The sequence below is a fragment of the Neovison vison genome, chromosome 1, assembly GCF_020171115.1.
Source record: "Neovison vison isolate M4711 chromosome 1, ASM_NN_V1, whole genome shotgun sequence".
Classification (NCBI taxonomy): Eukaryota; Metazoa; Chordata; class Mammalia; order Carnivora; family Mustelidae; genus Neogale; species Neogale vison.
Genome location: NC_058091.1, coordinates 310,060,275 through 310,086,575, shown reverse-complemented (window position 1 = coordinate 310,086,575; position 26,301 = coordinate 310,060,275). Strand labels below are relative to the sequence as shown.

Below are 26,301 nucleotides of genomic sequence, written 5' to 3'. Positions count from 1 at the left end.
TGGACCAGTCTTCGTCAGTCATCGCGGTGGAACGGCGTGTCCCTATAATGACCACTTTCTCAGAATCAGTGAGACTCAACGGCAAAATCACAATAACACTGTAGACCCAGATTTTCCCATTTCCATCCTTGGGGCTAGCCGCCAACCCATTCTCTAGGAATTAGGGGCAGTCATCTTTGAAAATATTTATTGTTTCATGTTACTGTTTTTCGTTCTAGAATCTCTAGTTTTATTACTAATTTTCAATGTTTTTTTTGTTTGTTTGTTTTCTTTTTTTAGAGAAAGAGACCGTGCCTGCATTAGCGGGGAGGGGGCAAAGGGGGAAAGCCCGTCTTAAGCAGGCTCCTTGTCTAGTGCAGACCTCAATGTGGGGCTCAATCTCACAACCTTGAGATCATGACCTATACCCAAATAAAGAGTCCAACATTTAACTGACTGAGCCAACCAGGCACCCATTTATTATTATTGTTGTTGCTGTTGTTGTTATTGTTATTACCACTACTATTAATACTGATTGTAGATTGGAATCTGAATATCTCAACATGAGCGTACATCTTCCTCCGCCTGTGTTTATAGCCACGCAGCCCTACTGGGTTGAGTAAATTCTCTCTTACTGTGATTGTTAAGCACACAGAGCATGAAGCAGGATTAAGAACTAATACATTATTAGGTGTACGATCCCAGGGCTGCGTGAGGGAGGGAGGAAAGGAAGCAGGGTATGCTGCACCCTAGAAACTAATGTATTAAAAAAAAAATAAGAAGAAGCAGGAAAGAATGGGAGGTTATGCCACGCAAGATGCCGCCATGCTCCTTTATGCAGAACCCCAGAGAGACGTCTGCTTGGCTGCTTGCCTTGGACAGCCCATCGGAGGAAAAAGAGAAAGGAAATGGATTATCTTGTTTCCTCCCATGCCCTGTACCTCCCTGGTTGAAGCTCACCTCCCAGGGATGTAGGCCCCCTGCATTTCTGAGGTGCATCTCCCCGTCCCCTTTGCCCCCGTACAAGAAGCCAGATCCCATGCTGATGGTGCCATCTCATCCCAGTCTAGACGTGGCAGGAGGCCCTTGGCCACCAGCTTGGAGGCATCGGTTGGAAGAACCTGCAATCCTGCCAGGAATCTACCAGCCAACTGGGGCCTGAGACACAGCAAACGGCTGAGGGCCTGGGACGAAAGAAGCGGAGGACGTGCTTGGAGATCTGTTCGATGCACAGGCCTCCTCTGAGCTCTCCAAACACACTACACTTCACCAACTCTCAGAGCCCTTGCTGCCCGTCAGGTCCTACAGGATACCTTCCTTTCACTTCATTGGAAATTAAAATGGATTCTCCTCCCGACACCCGTCTTCTCTCCATGAATTCCTTCCTGAGGCTTTTGTTCTGATTTTCTTTCCTTTGACTAGAAATCAAGGCTTTCTGTTCTTTTGTTTTTGTTTGTTTGTGTGTGTGTATGTGTGTGTGTGTGTTTTAAGATTTTACTTATTTGACAGAGAGACAGCGAGAGAGGGAACAAAAGCAGGAGGAGTGGGAGAGGGAGAAGAAGGCTTCCCGCGAGCAGAGAGCCTGATGTGGGGCTCGATCCCAGGACCCTGGGATCATGACGCGAGCCAAAGGCAGATGCTTAACAACTGAGCCACCCAGGTGCCCCAGGGTTTTCTGTTCTTAAGGTAAGAATCAGAGATGTCGCATCCCTGAATTCTCCCTGCACTTTCTTTCTAAAGGGAGGGTTAGCCTGGAATAAAACCCTTGAGTCACGTTTCATTTTCCTCCAATTATTATATATGTCATTTTGCTAGAAATCTGGTATTGAGATGTCCACTGCTGTATTTTGCTTTGTTTTGTTTTCCTTTCTTTCTCAAAGCTTCTCCGTCATTTGTTTGGCTGAATCGAGGGAGGAATTTGTCTTGTAAAAGACACCCCTGGTGTTCTGATGCCTGAGATCTTCTCATTTTGGGGAGTGTCTGCCTGTTCCCTTTAATCCTGGTTGGGCATAATTTTCATGACTCACATTTCTTTTTCTCAGAATATTTTAGACCATGTTTCAGAGATTTATGCAGCTGGATCATATTCTGGGACCTCCTAACTTTTTTCCTTCTCCTGAATGCCAATGCTCTATTGATCCTTGGAATTTAAAACGTAACCTGGCTACATGCCATGTTCATTTACTCTGAATCAATATTGCTCCAACATGGTGGGTCTTGAAATTTTCAGACTCAATCTTCCTTTATTTTGAAGAAATCATTCCTCGTAACTTTGCCTGCCCCATCAAGACCTCCAAGTCCTATTAGAGACCATTTCTAATTTTTTTTTTTTGCCATATTGCGTGTGTGTGTGTGTGTGTGTGTGTGTGTGAGTGTTTAGAGAGAGAGATAGTGCACATACTTGAGCAGGGGGCGGAGGCAGAAAGGGAGGAAGGAAGAGAGAGAATCCCAAGCAGGCTCCACGCCCAGCACCAAGCCCAGTGCAAGGCTCGATCTCATGACCCTGAGATCATGACCTGAGCCCAAAGTCAAGAGTCAGACACCCAACTGACTGAGCCACCCAGGCGCCCCATTACGTGATCTATTTTAATCATTTTGCACTAGCTTGCTGCATCTTAAACATTTTCTTCCAAATCAAGTCCCAGATGTTTTGTGAACCAGTTAGCAAATCATACCAGCAGCTACTGAAACAAACAGTAAACATATCCGTTAGGCTCAGGCTGGATAACAGATTTCATATCAGCATCACAAACAGTCGGAACCAATCACAACGCTGTTGGTGTCTCACCACAGAGAAAGGTAAGGTACATCTGTTATAGAGAGAGTCTAGGTCAAGAAAACTATTATTTCATCCAGAACAGCACGACATGAATATGGTCCAGAAATGCCCAGCATCAAGTTCACCCGGGGGGGACCAGATAGAAATCCCAGCATTCTGCATAATGGAGAAACCTCTCAAATTACTATGTTGTACACCTGAAACTAATGTAACATTCCGTATCAACCATGCTTCAATAAAAAATAATAAAATAGAATTTAAAAACTAAAATAAAATTTGTCATTTGTTATTAGTTCATCTCTTATTCTAAATACATATTCCTGTGGGTGTGTCTGTGTGTGGGTGTGTGTGTGTGTATGTGTATAAAGTCCCAGCTCTCTCTACTATATCAGAATCCAGGTCTTACCCATTCTCGAGCTGAACAAACACTGGCTTAAAACAGTCCCGTAGAATAGTCAGAGTTGGGAATGAGGGAATAAATAGTCACGGAAAAATAAAATGGATGGTTAGTAGCAGCGGCAGAGGGTTCGAATCTCCAGGACCTGCCGCCTCAACAAAAACAAGAGAGAGTAAGGAAGCAGAAGCAGACTTATGCAGTAAAGATACACAGTCAGTTAAAGACACACCAGAATGGAGACGAAGTAAAAAGACAGTAGTACACTTCAACCTGGAAGGGATCGCGGAAGCCCTGTAACTCAATGATATTTCCAGGGAGGCGGCATGAAATAGAACCATCAAGACTATGTATGGGCAGAGCCTGAGTCACGGCCACCTGTAGGAGGCAGGCAGGAAGGACGGAGCCAGCCAAGGAGCAGCACAGACGCAGAGTGCCAGGGAGCTGCTGTTCGCCAGTCAGGCGAGGCGGAGAATTAGAGAACACATGAGCGGTCCACACGATTCTAATTTTGTCTTTGCAGGGGGAGCTGAGCAGCAGTACCAATGTGAGACTCAGTCACTTACAAAGTCTAAGTGTGCATATATATGTCTTTTATTATTATTATTATTATTATTATTATTAACTTTATTTTAGAGTGAGAGCCAGAGTGCATTCACGAGTGGGGGTGGGGGGTGGTGAACAGAGGGAGAGGGACAAGCCAGCTCTGTGCTGAGCACAGAGCCTGACACAGGGATGCATGCCAGGACCCCGAGATCACGACCTGAGTGGAAATCAAGAGTCAGATACTGAACCAACTGAGCCACCCAGGCGTCCCCAGGCATAAGTACTCGAAAGGTGTTACCATTTGCCATTTTGCCTCTTGCTCGGAGAAGACCTTCAGAAAAATAGCTCATCAAACAGCAGCACAGTCGTGGCCCAGATAATGAGCCTAGCCCTGGCTGGATTTCCAATAAGAGAGAAAAGGGAACAGCAGCTAACAGACCAGGGACATGTCTGGGAAAAGCCCATTGACTCGGTGGGGTGGCGGCCAGCAGGGAACAGCCCTTCGAGCTGCAAGAATCACCAGGAACTGCCCTATTAACAAGGTCTATTTCACTTCGATTTTTAGATAATACTGACAAATAAAATAAACCAACTTTCAAAGGGCCGTCGGCAGGTTTTCTCCAGGACCTGTTAATTCAAGTAAAATCAAGGGGGGAGTGAATAAACTTATCGCCAGACCTGAATTCCTAAGCCCAAGATAGCAGATTGATTTTATGAGCAAGTGAGGAAGCACTCCGCTTCACGTGCGCTCGCCCAGAAGGCTACCCTCACGGTCCAGCAGCCGCGCGTTCACACATCCCTGGACGAGGTCTGGCAGGAGCTGCGGGGGGACCGGAAGGACCCAGCCATGTGCGCTCAGTATCAGCTTTACTGACAAAGGCAAGGGCCGCTCCTGGCTTGCCTGGACGCGAGTCTGCTGGGAAGATGTAAGTCAAAGACCGCATCGGCATAAGCCTTCAGGGTTTTAAGTCAGAATCTCTAACCCTTGTCGTCCCTGCTTGTCAGGAGGTTGTTCGGCTCCTTGCAGGGTTAGTGAGAAGAGACTGGAGTTCCAGACTATTCTTTCATTATTCCGTTCCACGTTTCAATTCCTGGGAAATAAAGAGGAAACCCCTAGGCTGGACCATTCAAATAATGCCCTTTAAAAATGAATTTTATTCTAAATAAAAACTTAGGAAAAAAGGTATTTCCTTCAAAATGTTAATTAATTAGTGATGTAAGAGATACATGAAGGGGCTCCTGAGTGGCTCAGTCAGTTGGGCTCAGCTGTCCACCTTCGGCGCAAGTCATGGTCTTGGGGTCCTGGGATCAAGTCCCAAGTTAGGCTCCCTGCATAGCAAGGAGTCTGCTTGAGGACTCTCTCTCTTCCTCTCCCTCTGCCCCTCCCCCACTCATGTTCTCACTCTAAAATGAATACATAAATTTAAAAAAAATAAAAGAGACAGAGATGATCTGTTTCCAGCACGTGAGGATACAGCGAAGAAACGGCCTCTGTGAACAAGGAAGGACTCTCATGGGGAAACAAGCTGGCGGCTCCCTGACCTTGAACGTGCAGCATTCACAATGGTGAGTGACAGATTTGTAATCCCCCCGCCCCGGTGTGTGGTGTTTTGTTACAGCAGCCTGAACTGACTGAGACATGGTCAAAGTTGAAGTACGGGACACTGCCGTGGCCGTTAGAGATGCTCGGAAGCTCACTACGAAGCTTACAAACCAAGGAAGCAAACATCGCCTTCTTACAGCCTTGGCCGTGGAAGAGGTCAGAATTCTCAAGCTGAAGCCTCAGGCTGCCCCGCCCAGAACCCCCTAGGCCTGCTCAGGACCACCTCATCGCCCCTTCACCGTGCCCCTCCGGGTACCAATAAGAGAGACTCCACAGCCTCCTGGAATCCCAAGGAGACTCTGTTCTCTGTGGCTCCAACCTTCAGAACATTTATGAAGAAAAACTAGGGAAACTTCTGGAACGATCCAGTTCACTCATCCTTCAATCTACCACATGCCAGGCACCCTGCGGGCACTGAGCACTAAAACGGCAGAAAATGAGCCACGATGCCTTCCTGCACCGTAGTGAACAAAACACCCGCCACATCGGTGATTCTCTGCTTCTCCCGTGACACCAGCCAACTTCACCTCCCCGTCCCGCAGGCCGCATCCGTCCTCTTCGAAGCTTTGCTCGTCGTGGACGCCCCGCCTCACTGCCTCCCCACCCCTCCATCACAGGGACCCTTGGGGGCACCAATGGCCCCCTTTGGTGATCTCAAGGTCACGTCTTTGTCCTTACCTTACCTGATAACGTGGTGTCCCTGCCCAAAGCTGACCACTCCCTTACATTCCATGTTCCTCTCTTTCTTCAAGGCCAAGTCTTCCTCCTTAGTGAGTTCTCAGCTTCCATGTCACCTCTTAGGAGAGGCACCCCCCTCACCGGCCAAGGACAGGAGCCACCCTGGCTCCCGCTGGCCCACGGCTCTATTCACATGCACGGGATAGGCCTGTCACACCACCCTGTCGTTCCCGCCGTGGCTGGTTGATCACGTGTTGTCCTCAGCAGAGGAGGACGTTCCAGTCTGCTCCCCTCTGATCCATCACGGCTCCCATGAACCCCGAAATAGTAAACGTTCCATAAACCTTGGTGCCTTTATGAATAGAACCAACCCACTGATGGGTATACAATTCTATACCCAAGGGGAACTGTGAGGACAGAGGATGCAGGCGTGGGGGCGGGCTCCATGTGGGGGGGCTTTGTGCAGGAGACTCTGAAGACAGGGACTAGCTGGACGGGTGTGGGAACTGAGACATGGTCCCTGGGGCTGTCCTCGAACCCCCGAGTTCTCCAAGACAGGACCTGCCTCCAGCTGATGACACTGGAAAGCAGACACGTTCAGATATGCTCGGCAAGTCGATCAACAGTGTAGCCTGTGTCTTTTTTAAAACAATGTGCTGTTTTGTGTTGTCGGTGCCCCCGAACACAGTCCCCCAATCTACATCTCGCAACAGGACTGTCTTGTGAGCACTGCTTTGAACCACACAAAAATCCCAGTGACAATCCCAGAATAATACCACAACCAACAAACGTCCTCTAACAAATTCCATTGTCTTAAATTATCCCAATGAAAACAGTCTTGCCAAGAAAAGACTTATCCTGTGAGTAGGAAAGAAATAATAGCGAAGAAATCAGGCATAGTCATTGCGAGTAAAATTAGAATGGAAGTAATGCAAAATAGAGAGTAAGACGGAGTTTCCTCCCATGAGAAGCACAGAGGGTGACGAGGACAAGGCTGTTCTGTGGGTCTTGCTAGGGCAGGACAGACTCACAGCTTGACACTGAACGTGCACGTTTAGGATGTAAAACACGGAAGCAAGAGAGAGTTGAAAATGCAGGAGAGGCACCCACTCCTACCTGTGGCCAGATAGATGATGTGGACCAGCATGTCCCTGCCCTGAACCACATCCACGACCATGTGGGAGAAGCGGTTGTTGTCCTCCATGAAAGCGGGCACCGAGGTCACCGGCTGCACCACCTCGTGCATCAGAATGAACTTCTGAGCGTCCTGGAGGTTCCTCTCCGTCAGGTTCACGTACAGGCCTTGGTCCACCGTGCCACACTGCAAGGGAAATCAGGTCATTACGGGACACCCATGGCTGGCCCTGCCACCTGGCTGGAGGGGACACGGAGGCTGAGTCACTGCCTTATGCAAACACAGGCGAGACATTTCCCTCGAACTCCCTGTCCTTGGGGTCCCTCCCCTTCTACATTTGAACTCATCGCATTTGGGGAGTCTTTATACACTCCATCCTAAACGAATGATTGGATGTTAAAAATAAAGCAGAAGTCAGTACTGGCTTTAACTTGAACACAGGTGCACTCCCCGTCACCTGTTGAGTCACATGGGAGCTGTCTGGCCACGTGCCCACGATCCTGTCTGTCCCATAAACCAGGTCCTCAAACGGAAGACCCAGCTGTCAGGAATATCCGACAGATCTAGTACCTTCCCTACTGGAATGGTGAGTCTATAAGCAAGATACAGATTCCACGGAGATAGAACTGGGCCATTTTTACGCATAAATGCTGTCATCTGATTCCAGCCTTTATCACCTGGGCCTTGTTGTTTTGTGCTCCTGCTCCAGACAGGTGAGGGAGGATGGGCGATGCGAAGGGGGGGAGGGTAAAAGGAGGAGGGAAGGAGAGAGACGCTCAGATGGAGGCACTGTCCTGAAGAGGAGTCTGGGAGATGGGCTGTGTGGGGGGTGAGGGCTGGGGAGCAGGGGTGGGGGTGGAGAGCAGGCCTGGTGACTGCTGAGAAGTGAGCTTGGAGCTGTGGTGTGCAGAGGTGAGCAGCCCCTGCGTAGGACGGATTTTGGCAAGGACGAGGCAGACAGAGGGATGGGGAAGAGAGAAAAGCTCTTCTGGGGCAGAGCACACCATCAGAAAATCCTCCCCAAACCCTCTCCTTTCTTTTTTTTAAGCTTAAATCCTGGCGCCCACGAAGGCTGATTGTTGGCAGAACTTCCCGTGAGCGAGGTCGATGGAAACGGCCCTCTCTGCCGGAACCAGCCGAGACTACGGCTCATCCCACGTCCTCTCTAATGCTTGGTTTCCTAACAGCGAGAGGTGCAAAGCTGTAGGATGGAAACGGCCTTTTTAAAAGAATGATCTTTTGGGAGCACCTGATACAAAGTTGTCTACCTGCTGTAAAGTGATAAGCCGGTTGTAAAATTAGAGATGAGCAGAGGGACACAGATCCCAAAGCTGGTCCAGAGCATCACCCGTGTCACAGCCCTGCAGGGGCAGCCTGTCCGCCCGGTGACAGGACCCCATGCAGTCGGGTGAGGGGTCAGCTCTGCGCCCCCGGGAGCCAGGCGGCCACAGGCAAGGCACCGCATCTCGGCCTGTCTCCATCTACAAAACACTTGCTCCGATCCCTCCGCAGGGCAGTGGTGAGGCCGAGGGAGATCATCACCGGAAGGCCTTTGAAAATTAACTGAAAGCACTTGGAAATGCCAAGGGAAAAAGGAGTGCGCCCGGCACAGAGAAGCGATTCAGCCAGTGGCAAACCCGCCTTGTCGCAGGACGGCAATTCTATGGCCCACGGAGCCGCAGCGGCCACGGGAAACGCATGAGTAAGTAAAGGACGGAACCAGCAGGTAAACACACAAGCAGCTGCTAGTGGGGCAGGGGCTGAGCTGGGAGAGCCCCATCCGTCCTATTTAACGACATCACTTACGGAACAGGGACGTCGCCCGCCAGCAGAACGGTGACAGATGGAAGTTCTCTCCCAGACCTGGTCTGAGGCCTACCCCGGTGAGCTCTCGTTCCGAGAGGGACTCTGGGTTTGGCAGTTTCCTCTCCCTGAAATCAACAGCGACGTTGACTCCCAGGTGGCCCTTAGCTCTGTACTTGCTGGGAGAAGGCTTACACCCAGGCTTTGTGTCGTACGCACAGTATTTTTTAAAAAACCGGCATCACAAAAACCGGGAGTCCTAGCACAAAACGGAGGACCTTGTGCTGCTCTTGAGGAATCCGGAGATCTGCGAGACCGGGGAGGCCTTGCTGAGCCAGAGCTGGGTAGTAGGAGGACCAGGGATCTGCCTTTGTCCTTGGTACCTTGGTCCCCTTATCTGAAGCCATCAACCAGAACTGCCACGGTAATATTGTGATTCGTATGAAATACAGATTTAGTCTCCATCCTCTTTCTGACTCGGAGCTGCTTAAACTAAACCATGGAAATTTTCTAAGTGCAGAGATTGGTCAAGGTGACTTTTGTCATATTAATGAGGTGATGCTCAGGCCATGCCCCCAGGTAAGCCCCTACGGAAGGATGGAAGTCTGTTGACAGGAGCTCCAGTCCTGTGATTAGAGGGTAGGAACTTTCAGTCCACCCCTGATCTCCAGGCAGGGGAGAGCAGCTAGGGGTTCAGTTCAATCACCAACGGCCAATGATTTAATCAACCGCACCTATGTAATGAAGCCTCCGTAAGACCCCTAAAAGGACAGGGTTCAGGTGGTTTCTAGGCTGGAAAACACATGCAGAACCAGAAAGATGGTGCTACGTCCTGGGTGCCTTTCCCCAGACCTGGCCCGGTGCATCTCTTCCAGCCGGTGGTTCCAGAGTTAGGCTCTTTTATAATAAACCGGTCATCGAGTATGTAAAATGTTTCTCTGAGTTCTGTGAGCCCCACAGGTAGATTAATTGAACCCAGACAGGAGGTCATTGGAACCCTGCATCGATAAGCCATGGGTCAGAAGCCCGGGTGATGACCTGGCCGTAGTTAAGATCAGCACCTAAAGTGGCGAGGAGGTAGGTGGGAGCCCTGTGGGGCTGACCCCTGCCCCTGTGAGATCTGATGCGACGTCCTGGTAAACTGTGTCAGAACTGAGCTGAATTGTCTAATGTCTTGGTGTACTTTGCCAGCCTATAATAAATAGCTCACCCAAGGATTCTTCTTCAACTATTATGAAAGCTATTCACATTTATAGTATATATTTATTGGCTCGTAAGTAACCCACCTAGCTCTCTCATGGGCTGCGAATTCTCTACCTGTGCCTTATGCACTGGGTTCCTGCGGTATCTGCGTGACGCCTTGGGACTCGGTGCAAGAGGGAAACGATACCAAGAATCATCGTCCTCAAGTGTGTCACAAACCACATGGTCCTCACGAGTGCCACAAACCACACGGTTGTCTTGTAAATGCTTCCAAAAGTAATACGGGTCATCATTCTCCTAATTTCCTTAATGCCATAATATTTGCATTTTTGTTTGTCTCCAAGACAATAGACCCGGCTTATGCAAGTCCACGGTCACCCAGCTTCATGCTTAGGTGCCTGATCTGAACGGTACTTTTCTTCCCATTTTTGCTGCAAACCGGATCTGTGTAGCAGAAGGTCCTGAGGACATAGCTGACCCCTTCATTAGCTCTAGCAATGGCTTCCTTATCTGCCTGGCCACTCTTAAGGGTCTGTTTTCCATTTTGGCTCCGTCATTTCTGATTGGTGGTTATCAAACTGCACAGAAAATTCTAGAGTCTGTCCACTGGGTCTGGATGGTGTTTCCTGTTACTGAACACTGCTCTTCCTTGGGAAACTCAAGACCAGGAGGACTTTGGGGACTGACACTGCCTACGGTGGTTTCTAGATGGCAACTGACACAAATATTAAATATTTTTCACTGTTTTATTGTTTTCAACAGTGAGATTTCTGTATTAAATCTAGGAAAGTGATGCACTGTCCCTCGTAACCCAGTCTTCCTCCTGAATCTGAAGCCTACTTCTGCTCCTCTAACTAATTCACTGGTTCTAGTTACAAGTGCGGCATAAAATTCCAAATGTCAGTAAGCAAACAAGAATAAAAAAAAAAAAAAAAAACCAAACCACTTCTCACTGCTGGTTACCGCAAACAGAAGGCTGTTTATACATGACTAGGGGAGGGATCCTCGGCTCGAAGTGTATTCCCACCCTGTGCCTGCTAGACGGTCTCAAGAATGTCAGGATGCTGCGCTAACACGGGTATCAAATATGGTAAACAGAAAGAAAATCCTTGGGACTTACTTGTACCAGAAATTATGTAAGGAATCCTCATCATCTGTAACTTTCATTCCCTGGAAATCTTAAATTCTACCCAGACGGAGTTCAGCCCAGCTAAGCAAGCTTCCTGCCTGGAATGCGGGCCACATCTCTACAAGCTTCATTTGGTTGAAGCACCTACTCCCATCTCATAAACGTGAGTGAGCCCTCCCTGCGACACTGGCATTATAAAACCAGACGCTGTGGCCTTTGGAAAGGAGGGACTTTGCTGTGGGCTACAAATACATGCAGACAAAGGTTCTAAAAGTTATCCACTGCTCGGAGGGGGAAAGGCATCACAGGCTTATTAAGTCACTATTCATTATGAAGACTTTTGCAATGAAAACATCAAGGCATTAAAAGTACCCTATAAATATAGTGAGCATCTTTGTTAATTTTTTTTAACCGTTGGGATTTTACCAAGAACTTTCTTAAATGGAATGACCGATTTCACCTTCAGGATTTTACGAAGGGACTTCATGAACAGTTACGTTGCCCCCAGCAACATCTGGGGGACAGCGTGGAATCTGGGTGCAGACAAGCAGCAGAGGGGCAAAGGGTCCGCCTTGAGTTCATACTGACATTATTAAGGGCTGGGGCTACTCTAGTTTCGGTTCCCGCTGTACTGTTAGCTCCCCTGACCCGTAGTAGGAATTTGTCTAGTACCAGACTTTCTCAGTAGCAGGGCCGGGAAAAATACGCACATGCCTCAGTTTCCCGACTTCGAACGTACGGATGACATGCCCCCCTCACAGGACTGGGGAGAAGAGACGGCAAGAAGCGTGTGACCAACGTCTAACACAACGTGTGCCGCCCGGAGGGCACCCAGTAAATGGGCCCTAAGAGTCATCCTCTACGGATACCTTCTACAGTCAGCCAGGCGCCTTACCAGGATTATCAAAGTCTGTCCCTAAAATATTGCTGTGCCTCAGTATCCCACCTCTCTCGTCTGACTGGTGGGAATGACAGAAGGAAGATGCCAAGGGAACGCTCAAGGAAAGCAGGAAACAGGAAAGAGCGGGTAAAAACCACCTCAAACCCCATGCTCTTAAAGAAAAGTTGAAGTTTAAAAAAAACCCTTTTGCAAAACGATTAGAGCTGAAGGGTTCCTGCCAAGGCCCAAGGAAGATGTGAAATCACGGAGCCTTTCCACGTTCTCAGTTTTCTCAAAAGCCAGCGTGCTGCGCTGATCAACCAACCTGAACTTGGGGGCCTGCGTCCAGAGGGCGGTTCTAGCACTCACGTGTTGGGGTAACCGAGGCTCCTTTAGACAGAAGAGGCTGGGGTTTCGCATCTGAGGACCGAGCTCGCGATCCCGGCTCAGCTGCCAGCCAGACAGCGCCCCCGGCCTAGTTATCCGCGCTGTGCTCGGTGCCCCTCTCTGTCTGTGGGAGAGCGGGTTACCGACCCCGGCACCGTTGCCACCATACATGACCACCGCAGAGTCAGAACTTGGTGCCACTAAAAAGTACACCCCGAGCAGGAGGACGGTGATGCTAGCAGCCTTCTCGTCAGAAGGGAGGCCGCGTAGACTGAAGGTTCGTTCTCCCCCCAGTGCACAGGTTGAAGGCCCAACCCCGGAGTGCCTGTCTCAGTGGAGATGCGGCCTCTAAGGAAGTAATGAAGGTTAAACGGGGCCACCGGGCTGGGGCCCTGACCTCCCCAGGATTAGCATCTCTCCCCCTCACAGAGGAACGGCCACATGAGGACACGGTGAGGCGGTGGCCGTGTTCACGCTGGGAACAGAGCGCTCACCAGACGCTGAGCCGGCCAGAACCTTGACCTCGGACTCGCAGCCCCCAGGACTGTGACAAAACCCAGGTCTGTCGCTCACGCAGCCCTGTGGCTGGTATTTTGCTGGGGCGCCTCTCCAGGCCCATGCACCGGCGGACCAAGCAAACCTGAGAAAATCACGTGCTGTCTTTAGGCCTCAGCCGCTCCTAAAATCGGGGCATGGGCGTCAACGACGTACAGGGGCGCCCCGAGCTCACACACCCCGTGACGCTGCGACTCATAAACTCATGGCCTCACGGCTGTGCCGCGCCCCAGCCGCATGACGGCCTCCGCTCACGGCGACAGGAAACCTCGCCGCAGTCCCCAGGGAGCGCGCTCATTCTGTTTGCGCCTGTCCCCTGCTCTGTGCCTGGGCCCGTCCGCGGCGCTGGCGGTCGTCAGGGAGCACGTCTTGTGGGAACGCAGCGCCCGCCGTCACGACCGCTCACTGACGTCACTATCGCTCACTGACATCACTATCGCTCACTGACGTCACTATCGCTCACTGACATCACTATCGCTCACTGACGTCACTATCGCTCACTGACGTCACTACCGCTCACTGACGCTGGACGCCCAGCCGGCTGCTCCACGTGGGCCTTTCGCAGTTCAGCCTCGGGCATCCCGGCCGGCGAAAGGCCCTTTGCAGCCTGGGCATGTCTGCTGACAAGGCCTCAGCCCCTTCCGTGGGCCGAGCCCAGGGGGCCCTGTCGGTGAGGGCTGGGGGGGTTCCCCAGCCACGCAGGGCAGGCACCCGGCTTTCAGCTGTGCCGGGCCTGTCTACACAGGGTGCTGCTTTCTCGGGGAGCGAGTGCCCCACTGCCCCCCTTAAAATTACCTGGAAGTTGGGGTTGGGGTTGGGATACGGCAGCCAGGCGGAGCGTGAGTTCTCCTGGTACTTGAAGGGCCCGTTGAAGGCCTGGGAGATGGCGCTCAGGTTGAAGACGCACACGGCCGAGGCGGCGATGCTGTTCCTGGGGGGCCGGGGAAGAGAGAAGGGGGGCAGGTCAGAGAGCCCTGCGAGGGCGCGGCGTGGCGCAGGCTCCGAGCGACGACCTCAAGATCAGCGTCTCCCAACACCCCAAGGATGATGTCGAGACAGAGACAGGACTGTCTCTGCCGTTCCCTGGTGGAAGCCCAGGCATTTCGGGGTGGAAGCAACACTGTTTAGCAATTATGACACTTCGAATCCTGCCGGACGGACACATTCACGCAGCCGCAGCGAGAGAGACAGAGGACTGTGAAGACGGGCACGCGAGGCCTTTTCAGGGGCCAGAGCCTGTCCCCAGGCCAGTGTGGCTCTCGACCCAACCGTTCCTCCGGTTCCTCTAGACGGCACTGGGGCAGCTGCTGCTGCTGCTGCTGCTGCCTGGTTTTTAATCCCCAGATAGTGGGGCGCCTGGGGGGCTCAGTGGGTTAAGCCTCTGCCTTCAGCTCAGGTCATGATCCCAGGGTCCTGGGATGGAGCCCTGCATCGGGCTCTCTGCTCAGCGGGAAGCTACTTCTCCCTCTCCCACTCCCCCTGCTTGTGTTCCCTCTCTCACCGTCTCCGTCTCTCTCTGTCAAGTAAATGCATTCAACCTTTAAAAATAAAATAAAAGAATAAAACCCCAGAGAGTTGTGTTTGTAAGCCTTCAAATAATAACCAACTAAAAGCATTTTGCAAAAAGTACCTATCAGAGACCCTTCCTATCTTTTTTTTTTTTTAATTTAAAAAGAATTTTCAATTCAAAGGGTCAGAGAGAAAAATATGACATAGGAAATCTTGAAACCTCAAATCTGAGTTCAGGCTCCGCAGATGGGGCTGTAAGGGGAGATTCTCAGGAGCTCAGTGCCCTCTTATGAAGTGTGGTGACAGCAAAATATTGTCTGGTTAAGTAAACCTGTGTTTTCCAGCACGGCTCTGGTTTCTGCGCTCTGGGAGCCGCCGTTTTCAGACAGCCAGGAACGAGACAGTAGAACCTTCTGAGAGCCCACAGCGCAGGAGGACTGCCCTTCTCCTGCCCAACGAACAGCCAAGGAGCTGAGACAAGCACACAGTCGTGGGGCAAAAGGAGCTACAACAGTGAGCTTTGTCCCCACTCCCCGGGGCTAAGAGACCATGACGGGCACAGAGAGGCAAACCAGAACCATGAGCAGAGGCACTCGGGTGCTTAGCCACAGCCTGACAGCCACCGACACGAGCCGGGACACAGAGCCGGGCCATAACTGCCCGTGATCATCACTTTCTCTCAGTTCAGAGCAAATCTTCTTAGGAACCTGGTCATCTGTCCAGAGAGGAAGCTCTAGGCTGAGACACAAGAAGGAGGAGAGGCAGCGCCCACTGTGGGACTAGAAATAGATCAGAAAGCTGTTCCCAAGACCTGGGGATAAGAAGTATTCCAGCGAGGAAGGGAAGATCTAGTCATTCTCTCTCTGCTAGTGTAGACATTATGTATGGGGGATTTCCCCCACAATGGGCACCTCTGACATGACACAATCATCTAGAACAGTCTAAAAACTCATTTTTGTGAGTATCTGAATTGGCCATTCACCATTGGAATGGCCGAGACGTGGTACTTCTATGACTTTAAACTGTTCGTTTTTGCCCAGAGCCAGGGAAATGAACAGCTGAGCAAGCCAGGCTCCCATCGTGCATAAAACTGATGTCAGCTCAGCGACCAACCATCCGTCGTGGGCAGCCAACACTATTCCTTAAACCAGGTTTTGGAAAGCAAATCTATACAGAAACTGTAAATGGATTTTTTTAAAAGAAACTTATCAGGGAAGGAAAATAACCTCCAGAGTTGAAAACTGGGCTTGCAATACGATGGTCACGGTGGGGTACGGGTGGGTGGGGGAGCCATCCATTTCTGTCTTCTTCTTCTAACCTCACGTCAGAAAGAAGCCTCTTCCTGCAGCGAATGTTACTATCAAGCGGCTGTTAACATTAAACTCAGCGCGGGAACAAGGGAAAGAGTAACAGGGAAGGAAGATCAATGAAGTGAGGTTCCAGCAATTTCCGCAGGCTCCCCGGACTCTCCCAGGACTGGGAGGTCTCCCAGGATGTGGAGCCGCCCTCCATCCTGAAACCAGGACAATTCCAGACACGCCAGGATGGCGACTCACCCCGTCCCCCTTATCAGCCTTCGCAAACCCCCGATTCGGGTGTTCTACACACTGTTAGGTCGCCAGATTAAAGCTTTCAAAGATGGTCCGAAGCAGAGCTTACACTATGGACCTCCGCTACCACCGGCAAACGGGAAGCCAGAGTCTGTGTATCCGTCACCCCTGGGCGTGGGCTGTGATCCTTTCAGGGCACAGCAACTACGGAAAGGAAGTAAGTGTGGGTCACGCCACACTCTTCTAGACGAGGAGTGAAAGAAAGACCAGGAGACTTTCCATGCTTCCTTTCCCTCATCCAAAGTTTGCCAATTCTGGAGCTAAGCCTATCTCCCCTCAAGTAAAAAAAGACATTATAAGTTTTTCAAGAATACTTTAAAAGAAAAGTATCATCATCATTTTAGAAATGCCTGCCCAAGTTAGCCATCTCTGGGAACAATGGTTTAAAACGTAGCCCAGGAAAGACAGAATGTGCATTTCATATATGAGCAGAGAGTCAGGCCTGAGTAACATTATCTCAGAGATCAGACTCTCTTGAGACAACACCGCCTTCATTGTGCAGAAATGCATGACTTGTGTGTAGAAAAGAAAATGCCTCTGATCATTTAGCAGCATTTCAGAACGTGTCCCAAACACATTGGCAAATCAGGAATGAGAAATTAATGGTCAAATTAATTTGATGTGATAATTACCTAGGGAGAGATTGAAACTTTTTTGCTTCACCTTATTTTCCTAATACCAGTCTCAGAAATCCCAGTATTGTTGCATAATATTTAATTCATATTCAAACATTTGTTTGGCCATTAGCCCAGTAAAACAAGAAAGATTTCTTTTAAAGCAACTTTCCAACCTCAAAGGTCAAAGCACAGTAGACTCATTCACCATGAACAGAGGAGCAGGGACAGAAATTTCTTCCCAGTCACTTACACGTTGGTGGTAAAGATGCCGTAGATCAAATCCAGCTCGGGCAGGAAGAACGTGCTCTGCAGCTCGTTGTAGTAAAAGGGGACCTCCCCAGGCCGGGAGCAGTTCAGGCGGGCCTTCATGAACGTGGTCCAGGTGTCCTCCAGCAGGAACCGCCCCCCAATGTCGTTCTTACAGACCCGGGCAGCCCTGGAGAACACGGTTTTCCCACAGTCGTGCTCCACAGCATTTTCTCGGAAAAAGAAGTAGGTGAAATTTCCGATGTCGTAAGACGACACAAAGTTTGGTTCTGGAGGCCAGAGAAAAGAAGAAAAGTGTAAACGTTCATCCAGTGTTTTCTTTAAGTCTCACCTCCTTGGTATTTTGTCCAAGGTGACATGGGTTTGTGCAGACAACACCAGGTTCTGACGGAAGAATGGGGGCCCCCTGAGCACCTTAGTGATCTATGCCAAGGGCACAAGTTAGGACACAAGTTCCAAGTGAGGAGAAACTGCCTGCCCGATTCCACACGTAAGCATCCTGAGTGACCACAGCGCTCAAGTCAGAGAACATGAATGCCGTCGAAAGTCTGCAACACCCTTGAAAGCAACATACACTAGTCCTTTACACGTTCTCACGTGCCTCTCAGAAAGCGCGGGAGAAAATGAGATTAAACACACGATGCGAATCAGAATAGAGGGGTCTGGTATCATGTTTGTATGTATAGAAGACGACAGCATTCTTACATCATACTTGTATGCAGAAATATGACTGACAGAATTTATGTGCTTTCAGTGAGGGCTTGAAGATGGTTTTCATCTGTGAAAACTTGAAATAAACATTGAAACTATCAGGTTAGTGCCCTGAATTCGCTTTAGCAATTCCAGTTACTATGGTGACCTTGGAACTGTGAGGACCAGCTCTTATTTTCTTATTTTAGGGTGGCTGGGAAACCCACACAGAAAGACGGGAGGGTATGGGGATGGGGTCATTACCCTCCAGCTTCCTCATCTCAGAATTAGCTTAAAAATAGGGATTCCAAAATGACACAATGATGGCAAAATATGTACTTAATCACCAGGCTCTTCAGGTGTTTGGAAATTTAGAGTTGGCCGACTGAATTTCACATATACCCTTCAAAGTGTTATCTTGTACCTGCTTACTTGAGCCCACCGATGATGGACACGGAGATGCCTGATCATTTATCTTCAAAAATTCTAATCACCTGGTTTGATTCTCACTCTTTCCTCTACTGCTAGGGGCCTTCTATTCAATTAGCAAGTGTCTGAATTTTATGGCACCATTACGGTAATATGGCAATAACCTTTCGTGTTCAAAACTAATGGAAAGATACACACAACCACTATATCCACAAGGACGCATTTCAGGGACAATTAGCTTTTGGGGGAAATTCAATTGGCCTTGTACTTGGCCGGATCTGATCCGTGTACACCAATAGACATGCTACTGGCAGGACAACTAAAAATCTGGCTACAAGACAATGCTTTAATGTGAAAAGTAAGACAGACAACAGGCTCGCCTCAAATCTGAATGTAGACACAGGGGTGGCATTGACTACTATTCTTCCTTTTTTTTTTTAAGATTATCTATTTATATATTTGACAGAGATCACAAGTAGGCAGAGAGGCAGGCAGAGAGAGGAGGAAGCAGGCTCCCTGCTGAGCAGAGAGCCCAATGGGGGGCTCGATCCCAGGACCCTGAGATCATGACCTGAGCCGAAGGCAGAGGCTTAACCCACTGAGCCACCCAGGCGCCCCAACTACTGCTCTTCTATCCAAAAACCCATTGCCAATTTTCAATTAACAGATATATTTGATATCATCACAAAATGTCTCCTTTTAATTCAACTTTACATCGCAAAGGTGTAAGAACGACTCTAGGTCATGTATGTTGTACATGCAACGTCTTCTTCTCAGCCCATGATATTGTTCTTAAGTCATTTAATTACATCAAGTAACAGAGACTTCAATAAGGACTGTTTTTGTTTATAAGCTGTCAAACATCCTATTAGATCACTGTTGCGTTAGCCCAGAGTGGGTATAAAGGAAAGTCGATTGCATTAAAACGTATGAGATGGAAGTTGGACGTATTTTCTGTGCAGTCTGCTCTCACATCCGAAAGAGAGGCTCACAGACACAGGAGGCAACTTGTGTTTTGGGGGAACATACAGCAAAATGAGGGGGAAATTTTTGAATCTGTGTTCAGTAAGCCTCCAAAAAAGAATGACTCATTGAAGAAGACCTTCCAAGCAAAGATAGGGAATAATTACAAAACTATATTTGGTTTCTAAAGAAAATACTCGCTTCTATGTCTAATTCTAAAGAGAAGACTAAATCATTTCAGAATACAGCCTATACCCAGGCTCCACAGCCGGACCGCAGTTTGGTCATTATACTAAACACAAACAACAACAATGACCACGGCCACCATGACAACAGCAACCACAGAGCCGACCTAAGACGGAGAAAACAAAGACAGCAGGTACAGGACTGGATGTGACCAGCCTAGGGTCACGGTCACCAGCTCACGTGGGTGAGAGGCAGGCTGAGTCAGTTTATCAAACACGCTCACAAAGACCGATTCCTGCCACTACTTTGAGGACACACCGCCTGGAGACCAGAGTGTGTGCCTCTAGCAAGTCCAGGGCAAGAAAACGAGAAGCTGCGAAGATAAACGGGTGTCTCGTGGTTTCTTCTGGTCAAAGCCTCGTCTATAATTTACAAAACGTATCTGCAGAGGGTTAATGCTACTGTGCCGGGCCCTGCACTCAGAGCTTCGCTTTCACAGGCTCATGAAACCCACACAAATCACAGAGGTAGGTGCTGTGTTATTAGTTATTAGCCAACTGTCCGCATTTGTACAACTAGCCATGGGGGGTGTGGCGGTGGGGGGTCAGATCCTGAATCCAGACAGTGCGACCACAGAGCTTAGATTCCGACCATTACACTATGATGGAAAAAAACAAAAACCAAAAAACAGTGGCTGCAAGAGAATAATTGACTATATTAATAACATCCAAGAATCGTACTTTGTATTGTAGACAATGCTTTAGAAACCAAAGTGGGGAGCAGGACGACAGGAAGACAAATGCCCAGACGAAATTCACCGTGCAGCCACGAGGGCCATCAGGAATGACACCGAGAAGAAAAAGCAGCAGGAAGGAGCCCACAGTCCAAGGGCTCATTAGGCGAGGGTACTGCTGGCAAAGCATCTCCAGCTCGAGAGACAACGTTGTGGATGACGCCACCACTCCCCAGAGAGCCCGCGAGCGACTGTGAGCACGTTTACTGTCTGTTCCAACCACCGGCCTCACCCAGATGCCTCCTAAAGGGGGGTACTGGCTAATACCGTGCGGAGCAGCCCACAGCTTCCTCTGTCCACCGAGAACCTCTAATGGCTCTCCAACCCCCACCCCCCACACACAATTCTATGGTAGGGCGACAAAGCACACTTTAGACAGAAATGCTCAAATACATTTTCTCCAACTGAGAGTATGGGGGAGAATTTGTGCTTGGCGTGTAGTAGATGCTGTTCTCAAGCACCACACAGTGAAGGTCACTTAGTCAGGGAGCTAACGGATCCTTGAAAACCCATCATGCTGCCCTGCGATGGCCCTTCAGGATGATGACGGGTCCCCAACGGCGGGACCTGCCATAAAACCAGGAAGCTCCGTTTCCTGGAAAGCAGAGCCTTCTGAAACTCAGCCAGCATCCTGTTCCTTCTCCAAAGACAATAAAAAAGCCGGAATAATTGTTAGACAGACAGCCAAATATCTCCCGCATTTATAGATATAAATCTGGAGGTGGGGGACGTTTGAATCCTGCCAGGCAGTGTAACAAGATGCATACTGTTTCCCTTCCATTATCGAAGCTCTGTCTCTTGTTAAAATGCAATTCACCACAAACTACTAATCTGTCACTCCTGAGTGAACTGAACAAGTCATAAATCAGGCGCTGCCTTCTTGTCTACAATGAACGTGAGTGCGTGGAAGAGAGATCTGAGCGGTCCTTTCTTCTTTATTGTCATTAGAGCTCCACATGAAAAGAAGGTGTGCCGTCAATTCAGGAAAACAAAACACAACAAAGACATGCATATCTGTCAGCTCGTTATAAATATATGGACGGAGAAGCGGTTTTTTTCTCATGTTTGGAAAACATGAAAAGTCATGCATTACAACAGCATCTTACAAAATAGGTCCTGCCATAAGAGGAAATAATGTTTCATGATAAAGGAACTTTTATTTTATACATTTACTTATTAGCGACCGTGCAGACAGGAGTAAGAGAAGAGATCCATGAGATAAAACATGAGTAATGAGAAGAACAGCTTCAACATTTTGGAGAAGATTCTGACCAGGTAAAACCAGATGGCGAGCATCCAGGTGGAAACTTCCGTTCTGCCTTCTTTCTACTGTAACATCCCCTGCATCCGTTTGGAGGGACCTTGTGTTTGGTGGTTCAGTCTAATGACTGACCCATCATCGATAATTTCCTGATACAGAAGTATTTGTCCAAATTCATGCCAACGGGTATTGAAGACAGAAAGGAATCCCAATTTGCCAACTCTACAAAAGTCTTACTAGAATCAGAATCTATCATAAATCCTGTTTTCAGTTAAGAGCCACCTCGGGATACACGGGCCCAAGTCCGACGAGATGTCTGGGCATGGAGGCCATGTGGGCTGAGGCTCTGCCCATCCCAGCTTGAAACCCTGGGCTGCAGCATGGACATCTGAATATGCCTTTATCCCGTATGACGTTTTAGGGCACAAAAGACTTATTTTGCCATAAAGATTAAAGAGACCAGTATCCAGTATGATTCTAATAAATGGTGCCTATAATTATTATTTCGTGACTTACTCTTGATTTCCCTCCTATTTTTTAAAATATTTTATTTATTTATATGAGAGAGAGAAGGAGCATGAGAGGGGAGAGGTCGGAGGGAGAAGCAGACTCCCTGCTGAGCAGGGAGCCCGATGTGGAACTCGATCTCGGGACTCCAGGATCATGACCTGAGCCAAAGACATTTGCTTCACCAACGGAGCCACCCAGGTGCCCTTCTTGATTTCCCTCTTAATTGATTTCTATCTAGTAGGACTCCACATAATGACAGTGAATAATCAAACATGCAAATGTTAAGCTTAAGGGTGACCAAAATTTGAGAACGATACTTGCTGAGTGCAAGCTACTCACAAACAGGGAGTGAATGAAAACAGTCTTTAGACAGGACACAGTGAGCCAAATTAGTTGACGTCAGTCACTACCAAAACCATCTCCGTATATATATCTGATTTCATACCCTCTCTCTCTCTCTGTGCACATTCTTTCCCTCATTACCCCTACATGAAAATCTGCTGCAGAGTGTTCCAAAGTAAACTAATTTCATCTAGGTATTTAGTAAGCGTGGATAATTACACTAAAATTAAATTAGATTAAGTACAATGTGGTTTTAAAGCCATTGATGTACTAAAGCTTTCCCCAAGATTTCCAGTAAAAGACAGACAGACAGGTGGGTAGAGAACACGTTTGTATGTGTGTATGTGTATATGCATGTCTGCGCGTGTCACAGACGTACACACCTTAGGGAGACGTGTGTATGTATATATGGCTCAATACTGCCACCTACTGGCTGTGTGGACTCCATTAAGTTATTTCCCAGCCCACATTCTGCGTCCTGTTTGAGCGGTGGTAATAACAACACCCAACGCGTATCACGGGCAGAATCAAAGGCAAAGAGTGACAAGTGCTCAGCACTCGATTGCTAATCATCAAAATATAGATCACATTTATTCACATATGCAAATTAATATATAAATAATAAGCATATACGCATATACAACAATATGTAGATTATTAAAACATGCATATCAGTAAACATATCAGTATTTATTTAACAAGCTAAATCATAAACGTTGCATTCTGTATACTAAATTAGGGTCTTTGTTGCTCTCGGCAGATGTGGCACCAGATATGGGGGCGGTGCCGGAGACAGAGCCCCAAAGCCCCGGAGCCCTCCTCTCGCCCACCACCCGGGGGTGTGCGGGGGCAACCGAGAGAGCACATGACCTGGGGACAGAGAGAGGAAAACAAACCCGACAGACCAGGCAGACCAACAAAGCATCACAATGAGGACAAGAACACGGAAGACCACCGGCGGAGAGGTGAATTTAAGAACTGGAGAAGGAAAGGATCAGAGAAAAGGCAGCTGGAAGGTTGGGGAGGGACCACCAGGTCACGAGCAGGGGAGACCACCGCGACAAGGAGACCCCAAGAGGGGCCCGGAATGGAACGAAGCTCATGTTGGAATGAAGGAGAAGGCCAGGACAGTGGCCCCGGCAGGAGCTAGGACGTCGGCTGCCCCTGGAGGGTCACTGAAGAGTCTGAAAGACAAGTTGATGACCCACGTTCCTGTGGGTGTGCTGATGGCAGTAGCTAGGGAAAAGGGGGACAGGGCATCACGCGTGTCCTGGGTGGTCAGGGCTGACACTCAGATCCCCAAGTCCTTCACTCACGGAGCCCCCAGCAGAGAGAAAGCCGTTGCGTCTGACCAGAAAAGTGCGACCAACGAACTCGATTCCTTCTTGCTTCCACAGGGATATGACCTCAGGGAAATGTGGTGTTGACGGGGCGCCTGGCTGGCTCAGTCATTAAGCGTCTGCCTTTGGCTCAGGTCATGATCCCAGGGTCTTGGGATCGAGCCCCGCATCGGCCTCCGTGCTGGACAGGAGGCCTGCTTCTCCCTCTCCCACTTCCCCTGCTTGTGTTCCCTCTCTTGCTGTGCCTCTCTCTGTCAAATAAATAAAATCTTAAAAAGAAAAAGAAAGAAAATGTGGTGTTTGCATAGACTTGCTGATTCTAGCCGGAGCAGCCAGTACCAAGGGGACCCGTGCCGTCTCCCCCTGAATGACATCGGCCCTCCCCTGTGTGAGGACTCCTCCTGCAGGCCCGAGGCTCTCCTCGGACTCTCCCCCTGGGTCTCGGGGAGCTTCGCTGACTGGCGGTCGTCTACACGCTCCACTCAAAGTGTCAGACACCCCTTGTGTGTCCTCCCTCGCTCTGCTCCGAGCACAAAGCTTCCCCCCACCTTTCCCTTCTCCGGGGAGCATCTACCATATCACGCGCTCCTCGGCTCAATTTATTCAAACTAATTTCACAAAAATGTCTTTTTGAACATTTTCCAAACAGAAAGTTTCCATGGACCATGTTCATTATTTCCCTGATTATATTTTCAGCGCAGTGGTTCACTTCTTTTAAGGATGAATCATTGAACCTCCAGAATCGTGAATCAAAAGCTGGGCATTCTTTTTTTTTTTTTTTTTAACTGGCATATTAACTTGAATTCAAATATTTTAATGTTGATAAAATGGTTCTGAGGAGGAAGAGGACAAGATGTGAGAGCTCGCTGGAAAAGGGATCGGGCTGTAAGACTACCCGCTTAGAACGCGTCAACCTGAATGACGGCGTGATCTCTGTCGCCGGAGCTGACCTGGGCCAGGGCAAGACAGAAGCCCACAAAAGAGAGCCAGTGAGCCAATACGTAGCAGTGCATGACCAAACGTGAGAGGCCACTGAGGGGATAGAAAGAGTTTAATAGAACAAAATGGAGACAAATTTACTGAAATGCATACACCTGGGGATCTTGTAAACAGGATGACAATATGATTTATGGGCCAAACGGGAGCCCTTTTGGGAGGCACAGGGAGCAACGTTATAATACTGCCAGGGTGGCAGGAGGGACCTCGGGCTGTCACAAGGCAACGGCTCATGATCTCTAGACAATGCCCTGAACCATTTTCCTTCCTGGTGATGAAAGTACTAATTTCTGTACAATCTGTTATATTCTCTCTAATGGGATGTAACTTCTCCATGTGGATTTCTGTTTTGTTGGACGCAAGTGTCTCTATGACTTAGTGTATCGAGTTGGTGCCTTTGGCCACACAATACCTTGGTCGGGGAAAGAACGGCTCATTCGTCCATTCTCTTCGGAAATGTGCAAACTGAAAGTCCGAATGACTGACTGGCGAGTACGGAGCTGTCACCACAAGACGGAAGGGACTCTGCGCTCTGCCACGTTCAGGCATTTAGCACAGAGACCCACCTGTGCACGGCACGGCTTGCGGAGACCACGACAAGAACCGACTCCCTCCTGTCACTTAACAAACTTCTGTGCCCGTGAAGGACTGTTTTCAATTATGCCACAGGCTCTTCTACTTCAACTCCAGTAATCCGCATCCATGTCATTGCTTTTTGTAAGTTTTGACCAATAAGGAAACCCTCCTCGCCTTCTCCAGAGTCCCCACTGCCCCTGTTCTGTGGTAGCTCGTGCATAAAAACGTGGAGCTCGGGACGAGGGAGGCAGATTACAAGGCTTCTATTTCCTAAGATGTGGATGAAATGAAGGGGAGGAGGGAGCACGCGGGGGCGTGGACCACTAGCTCTGGAGTGGGCGTGTTTGCAGACGGCGGCTCACGTGCCCATCAGCCTCGGGGCTCTGGTTCACGGGGCTAGTTCCGCTGATGGCGGCTTGCACACCTGTAAAACAAGGACGGTGCCATCTCCCTTGGCGGATTTTGCGGAGGATTACAGATGGCCCATGTATGGAGTCTCCCATCGACCTGACAAGTTCCAAAGAGCCCCTGCGACCCCATGAAGATGCTCAGATTGGGTTTACACCAGCAGACCTGCATCCCACACAAGATGGCCAATCTGTCTGACGTCCCACCAGTTAGAAAAGGTTGTTCTCCGTGCTCGGTCCCATGTCCCCCAACTGCTCGCAGGCTCTATGCCCATGTGACTCACCACCGTAGCGAGCGGAGACCTCATGCATTAGAGCTCAGACTTAGCCTCACAGCTGAGGTCCCCAAGAGAGCCCACTGTTCACAGTGACACCCCTCTTTAGCATCTCCCCAGATGCCCATTTAATAAAATACAAAACTAGGGGCACCTGGTTGGCTCAGTGGGTTAAAGCCTCTGCTTTTGGCTCAGGTCATGATCTCAGGGTCCTGGGATGGAGCCCCACATCGGGCTCTCTGCTCAGCAGGGAGCCTGCTTCCCCCTCTCTCTGCCTACTTGTGATCTCTCTCTCTTCTCTCTCTCTGTGTCAAATAAATAAATAAAATCTTAAAAAAAAAAGAAAGAAAACTAGCTGCTAACTAGGCAATCATGATTTTTTTTCATTTGTTTAATTCCAGTTTCCTGAGCTTTTCCTTGATAAAGACTTGACTTTTCCTACACAAACATACTTCAGTT

General features: G+C 49.1%; 1 protein-coding gene across 5 annotated transcripts in view; it reads right to left on the bottom strand.

The window, feature by feature from the left end:
- The window catches only part of SEMA5A (semaphorin 5A), a 468,307-nt gene that overhangs the window by 124,575 nt on the left and 317,431 nt on the right, over positions 1–26,301 (bottom strand). For all 5 annotated transcript variants that reach the window (XM_044233900.1, XM_044233929.1, XM_044233920.1 and 2 more), the window contains 3 exons: positions 17,058–17,343; positions 13,867–14,002; positions 7,096–7,300 (listed from right to left, as the gene is read on the bottom strand). In XM_044233900.1, the coding sequence (XP_044089835.1) occupies positions 7,096–7,300; positions 13,867–14,002; positions 17,058–17,343 (627 nt within the window). The remainder of the gene's footprint in view (positions 1–7,095; positions 7,301–13,866; positions 14,003–17,057; positions 17,344–26,301) is intronic.